The sequence below is a fragment of the Penaeus vannamei genome, chromosome 14 (assembly GCF_042767895.1).
Source record: "Penaeus vannamei isolate JL-2024 chromosome 14, ASM4276789v1, whole genome shotgun sequence".
In the NCBI taxonomy this organism is placed as follows: Eukaryota; Metazoa; Arthropoda; class Malacostraca; order Decapoda; family Penaeidae; genus Penaeus; species Penaeus vannamei.
Genome location: NC_091562.1, coordinates 32,901,081 through 32,908,264, shown reverse-complemented (window position 1 = coordinate 32,908,264; position 7,184 = coordinate 32,901,081). Strand labels below are relative to the sequence as shown.

At 34.7% G+C, this 7,184-nt stretch overlaps 1 protein-coding gene across 1 annotated transcript in view; it reads left to right on the top strand.

Annotated features, from left to right (window-relative positions):
* Positions 1–6,844, top strand: part of LOC113811811 (uncharacterized) — a 12,597-nt gene extending 5,753 nt beyond the window's left edge. Inside the window, exons 9-16 of the mRNA XM_027363629.2 lie at positions 20–192; positions 841–976; positions 1,683–1,827; positions 2,508–2,695; positions 3,112–3,299; positions 3,748–3,877; positions 4,221–4,301; positions 5,454–6,844. Of these exons, the coding sequence (XP_027219430.2) occupies positions 20–192; positions 841–976; positions 1,683–1,827; positions 2,508–2,695; positions 3,112–3,299; positions 3,748–3,877; positions 4,221–4,301; positions 5,454–6,646 (2,234 nt within the window). The 3' untranslated portion in view covers positions 6,647–6,844. The remainder of the gene's footprint in view (positions 1–19; positions 193–840; positions 977–1,682; positions 1,828–2,507; positions 2,696–3,111; positions 3,300–3,747; positions 3,878–4,220; positions 4,302–5,453) is intronic.
* Positions 6,845–7,184: the final 340 nt, after the last annotated feature.

Sequence of the window (7,184 nt, the reverse complement as noted above, 5' to 3'; positions counted from 1 at the left end):
ATCTAAAGCAAAATTTCAGAGGCCAGTCAGCAGCTGTGGTCTTCTGAGGAATCTCGGACTCTGCTCCAAGTTTATCCACATGTGTTAGAAGGTCATGTGAGTCAAACTTTAAGTTACCAGTCAAGTGATCTCTGGCTGCAGGTGGCCAAAGCTTATGCAGCAACAGGGTATCCAAAAAAGGATGTGCCTGAGGTAAGGCCTATATTCATCTTTTGCTAAAGGTACTGAAACAGCCCTGAAGATTTTTTTTTTCTTACATTATTTTAATTTTGGAAATGCAAAGAGGGATTTAATATTCCAGTGTAGTAGACTGGTGATTATTTCTCACAGGTTCTTCTACATGAAATGTTTCTGTAGCTGTTACTTTCTCCCATATGTAATGAACAGTAATTGCATCTGGTATACTGTTGCATATTAAGGACCAAAATACATGTCCTTCATGCTTGTCTTAACCCTTTATATATGGTTAGATCAAAATTTTCAACCATTCATTTCTCTTATTTTGGGTGGAGTTTTGTACTTGCTTCTAAATAAAGCATTTTATTGAATTGCATTTCAAGTATCTAATTAATTATGAGTTCAAATTATGTTGATGAATACCCAACAGGACAAATTGGTCCTGTTTCCTTTGGCTTTCAGTAGGACTAGAATTCTACCCTTTCTGCTGGATCAGATGAATTTGTCTAAATCCTTGTCTTTGTGAAATGAGTAGCTGGAAACTACTCAATTAATCTGTTATTATGATTAGGATTAAGTTTATTATTATTGCATCTACTCTTATTTCTACCCATTTGATAAAGATTGTATAATAAAATGCATATAATTCATGTTCTCCAACAGATTGCAATTCACATTGGCCTTTTGCGACAGGGCTATGCCCAGGGCAACTTGTTTCCCTTTATGGAGGAAATGCGCAAAGTTAAGGAGATGGAAGAAGCTGTGTGTTACAGTCCTGATGTCTCAAAATTTACTGGTGGTAAGAGATTTATTAAGAATTTATTTTTATATGTAGATAGATAGATTGATAGATACACATACACATATACATATGCATGTGCCTGTGCATATGTGTTAGTGTACCCTTATACACACACACGCACACAAACACACACACAAACACACACACGCACGCACGCACGCACGCACCCACGCACGCACGCGTGTGTGTGTGTGTGTGTGTGTGTGTGTGTGTGTGTGTATATATATTTTTATTTATTTATTTATTTATTTATTTATTTATTTATTTATTTATTTATATGTATATATATCAAAGATACATATACACATAGAAGTATAGATACATAGATGCATAGATACCTATATTCATACATACAGAGATACAAATAAAACATACATTATATATATGCATATATACATATATACATACACACATACATATATGTGTATATATATATACATACACATACATATCATACATATATGTGTACATATATACATACACACATACATATCATACATATATGTGTACATATATACATAGATTTACACTGTATGTATACCTAGGAGAAGAAGAAAGAAGTATATATACAGAAGGAGAAGGAGAAGAGGAGGTTGAAGGAGAGGGAAAGAGAGTGCGAATGAGGAATTAAGAAAAAAATAAAATAAAACAGTAAAATGAAATGAAGATAGACAAAAGATCACAGTCTTCTTGATATTTACAGATGTTGAAATAACCTACTGGAGTCATGCAGCCGTCAATCATCTGCTTGCCCTGTATATTGAGCACCAGGTTGGAAGTTCAGCCCCCGCGAGCAAAGAAATTGTTTTTGAGAAAATTAAAGTTAATATGGTTAAATTAGGATATGGGTAGGTACTTTGATGTTTTATTTAACTGAAAAATGTTAAAAGGATGTATATGTGTGCACTCACTCACTCATTCACTCATTTACTCAATCACTTACTAACTCACTCACTCACTTAATCAATGACTCATTCACTCTCACACATACACACACTCACTCACTCATTCACTCAGTCACACTCATTCAATCACTAACTCACACTCACTCACATTCACGCTCACTCTCGCATTCATGCTCACTCACTCACACATTCACACTCACTCATTCATACATTCACGCTCACTCACATTCATGCTCACTCACTCACACATTCATGCTTACTCACACATTCATGACCACTCATTCTCACATTCACACACACTCGCTCGCTCACTTTTTCACTCACATTCACATGCACTCATTCACTTACTCACTCACCCACTCACTACTTAGTCACATTTTTTCCCTTTAATTTTATATTTGCAAGCTACATTAGGCACCTATTAACTTGTATATTGATACAATTTTTTTGAAATATCAGTTTTTTGAAGGTTTATCTTCACTTTAGGTGCTATTACCTAAAAGTTTTACCATTAGAAAGATGCCGCTACTATCTGTCTGAGGAGCCAACTCATAGCATGTATGTATATGCCACCTGGCGGGAAATGGTAAATAACCACTTTTCTTTTATATTATACATTACAGTTATACCAAAGAAGAAATCCAAGAGCAGTTTAGAATAATCCTGACGCAATATAACACGAGGAAATCAAAGCTGTGTGTGTCTCCATCGACCCCCAAGCACCCCCACAATCCAGACACCACCTCCTACTGGAACCTGCTGCAGGAGGTGATTCAACTGAGAAGGTCCTTGTCTCTCAGTTGGACGAAAGGTAAGTTTAGGAAGCAAAGAGTGTAGAATTTCTGTGGTTTCTATAATTTTTATGATTTCTTTGATATAGATTTCTAAAAATTTAGAAATGTAGAAGGAATTTGATTGGTGAAAAAAGGAAAGGAGCTGTGTTGGTTCCATGTTAAGAAAACATTTAAAGCGTAAAGGTATAGAGGTGAAGGGAAGTTAAGGAGATAACGATCTTAGTAATTTGTCTTGGAAAAAAAGGAATGCAAGTTGGTTGATTGCCCGAATGCAAATGCTTGAAGTAATTTTGCTTTCTTATATTTATATGTTAAAAGTTTGATAGATCATTGAAGATCTGTTCTCAAAAAAAAATAAGATGCTGTAGGGGAGATGATAGACAGAAAAGTATCAACAAAGAGAAAGAAACCATAGAGATTTTTCAATTTGCAGGAGCAAAGGCCTTATCAAGCCAGGCCAGAAACGTTTTATATAATGTGGCTCGACAAGAAGTTGATAGGATTGTGAGCAAGAAACCTATAAGTATGACTCAAGGCAAGATTATCACACAGATTCTGCAAGACATACAGATTCATATCAAGGCAAAAAAGCTTTTGAATCCGGTGCCAAAAACACGACAAGTGAGTAATGTAATGCACTATATAGTTTGAGTCCTGTAAATATTCACTGGGACCAAGGAATTTATAAGGACAAAAGAGAAATATTTACGGTTTAAAGGGATACCTGATTCTTATATTCGTTTATTTCCACTTTTTGTTGCTTTTTCATAATTGCCTAAAATTCATTCATTACATAAAACAAAGTCAAGCTATTAGTATTACTGCTCTGAGATGACCATCAATTACACTGATAGGTAAATGTTAAATTTCTTTTGTTAAATGGAAAACTTTATCCCTCAAGTTATATATTTGGTAATGAGATATTTTGATTGTTCATGCATTTCATTCAATTAGCTAAGAGGAGAACTTAGTAATAATTTACATAGCCACTTTAAGTAATGTATGTTCATATGTGTGTCTGTACATGTGTTTTTGCATAGATACATTAATATTTATGATATTATTGCAGGTACGATTGCATCTGCTTGATGCTTTGAGAAAATATGAGGAACAGAAAGAGACCAATGAGGACATAGCCTTCATTCACCATTTTTTGAAGGTTAACAACATGACAAAGCTGTTCCAGGGGAACTTGACAGGTAGGTTATTGCAAGTGTTTTAAAACGATGTATATGAAGATAGGAAATATATCAAAGTAATGGCATTGGATATTGATAATGTCTGCAGGTATGTGAGGTTTCTCACAGTGGGAGAAGAGCCACTCTGGTACACACCTAGCCATCTGTGTTGGAATGCTTTTCTTTGTATTGTCTTTTTTTAACTGCTCTTTGGTAATCATTTTCCACAGTGTGGAAAGTATATTATTAAGATAAAATTTAATTCAGAGTTGTTCTAATAGCATCTATCAGTAATAAAGCAACTAAACTGGAAAAGGTGATACTTTGATATTAATATGTTTGCTACCATTGACTTTTCTTGCAGATTCCGACATCCTTGAACTTAAATCCAGGTCTAAGAAGAGCTTGAGAAAAAGAAAAGGAAAGTACACAAACAGGACCTTAGGTAAAAAAATAAAGATATTAAATATTTGTGTTTACTTTGTTATGATGATATATAGTACTATTTTTAATATATTTGCTTACATACTCTTATATATGTCTGCAACTGTAGTAATGTATATTATGCATGCAGTGTCATTTATTGCATATAAGTAAATGTCATATAGAAATATATGTATGCTTATGTAAAACCTCACTTACTAACCCCATTTTTTAATGTTTTGGAAAAAAAGTTTAGATTTCAAATACTATTACTGTTGTTATTAACATTATGAAAATAATTATGACTGTCTTATTAACCCAATGCAGACAGATACATGTATGTGTATGCTATGGCAAGACTGTACTTCTTTCCAGGGGGCATGTACAAGTTGCTTGTACTAAACATTTGTTCCCTTGTTTGACCATGATAGTCATTGAGCAGTAGGCTCAAAGGTAGTTAATAGCCTACATCCCTGGAAAATCATCTATACTGCAACCAAAATAAAAAAGAATGGAATTTTACATATTCCTATACTTTAAATTATTTTCTTGAGCTGCTGAGCTATGCCTGGTGTGTAGTCCAGTATGCTGTGTAAAGCACCTGTCAGTTAACCCAATGCCATAGGGTAAAAAAGTTTGGCAAATGGACATGATAACGGGATTGTTGGCGCGTATTGGTGGTTTCCCTAGTTTGTACCTGGCTCATTCAGTAGTTTGCGAGTGTTAGGCACCTAAAAACTTTTATTTTTCTATAATTTATTATAATATTGTAAACTTGAAGGTTTACCTTCACTTTAGGTGTTATTGCCTATAAGCTTTACCATATATATGAACTCCGTCCAATGAGCCAGTGGCTCAGGAAGGGCCATGATACAATGCCATCCATTTTTCTGTTCACAACAGCCATGGCATGTATAGCCATGGCAAGTGTTTAACAATAATGATTTATTTTCTTGCTTTTTTAAGGGGGATCAAGGAGATGGATATTCAGATTAAAATTATTTTTCAGTGCTTAGATCTATTTAATAAAAAGTGTCATTTACTGCTACTGTGGTACTTATCTCATGGTGGTGCAAATTGTACAAATAAGAATACTAGTGGTACAGCTCATTTTTGTGTATGTTATAACTGGGAGAGTATACTTCATTTAAATATTTTTTTATTTCTTTTTCAGATGCAAAGTTTCCAAAGAATGAAAGGACTGCACGGAATTCTCTGAACTCTGAAGATTCCTCTGAAGAAAGTGATATTAGTTCACTCCCTTATTTTGATGGTCTTGATAGCTCTAAAGAAGTTAATCATGTTGACGATCATGTTAAAGAGTGTCTCCTCCTTGGATTGGATCATTTGAGAAAAAGTGTTGATAAAGATTTTTTGAAGGAAAGAAAAGAGAAAACAGATTTATTACTTGAAAATGACAGACCAGAAGCTAGTATCAACAAGTCATGTGAAAGTCCATCTAATTTCTTGTCAGAGAGGACAGAATTGTTGTATAAAGAATTATATAAGAATAATTATAATGTTTTTCAGACTACTAAACTTATTTCAGAAAATGAATCACTCTACAAGTTTGTAAATAATGATCAAGAAATAACATTGGTATTCCCAAGAAAACTTTCTCTTCATGATGTGTCTAGCAACTCAAAGGTAGATATTATAGGAGACAAAAGACAAGATTGCTCAAGAAGAAATAATGAAGAGAGAGTAAACAGTGATTACATGTCAACAGAAACTGCATCATATAGAGACACAAAGGAATACCGTCAAACTACAGTCTTTAATCAGTACAGTAATAATGACAAAGTAAAAACAGAACCAGAAACAAGGATTATTCAGACAAGATCAGACAGGAAGACTCGATTTACATTCTTTTCCAAGATGCTTGCTGAAACTTCAGACATTGAGGATGAGGATGATGATGATGATGACGATGTTGATATTAGGAGCACAGCTACCTCAGCATACAACAGATCTAAAACACAATCTCGAGAAAGAACACGTTTTAACCCACGGCAGACAGAAAGAAGAAAGCGAGGAAGGCCACAGAAAAAAAATTGCTGTGCTAAGTCTACGCTATTAAATTCTATAGAAAATGTACCAGAAGTGACTGCACCTGAGAGTCAGGAATCTCAACTGAATGGAAAGCTCTTGACACCAGATAAACACCAAGAGCTGTCTGGCAAGCACGTTTTATCAATTAGATACTCAGAGCCAGAAACAGCTGATGACCTTGTAGAAGAAAAAGTAGAGCATGAAAGGGCAAATGAAAAAATAATACACACTTTAAAAAATATGCACACAGAACAGAATGATGTAATTTCACAAATGCAGAGTATTTTTAAAAATTTAAGAGAAAAATTGGCATAAGGGTATATATTTGTACCAAGACTTAAGAGTTAATAGTTGGATAAGTTCTGTAATCTGTTTACTTTATTGTTAAAAAAATATATATTTTGTCTATTTCTGGTATATTGATGCTATATTAGCATTGGTTGTTAATATATACACACTGCAGCATGTGCAGAATATATTAATTGAATAAAGAATATACAATAAAGGAAATAAGTTGTTTATATATATCCCTCACAAAACCTAGCTTCTTCTTGTCGTGGGAGGGCTTAGGAAACAGGGCCTGAGACCCAATGTAGAGGATTACCCCTACCTTGGGCCTCAGCGCTTGCCTCAACTACTTTTGCTTGGTCCTTTCCTCTCTTCTTTCCTCTTCTGTATCTTTTTTATTCCCTTCTTCTATCCCATTCCCAAGGTGTGAGAGCCGTGCAGAAAGGATGAAAGGCTGGCTTTGTGTCAGTCACAAACGGCCTCCAGGAGCCACGGGCACAGTATTTTCTTGGTTAATTACCTAGCCCTTACCCCTTATGGGGACCCTGAGGGGTAGACCGTTTCT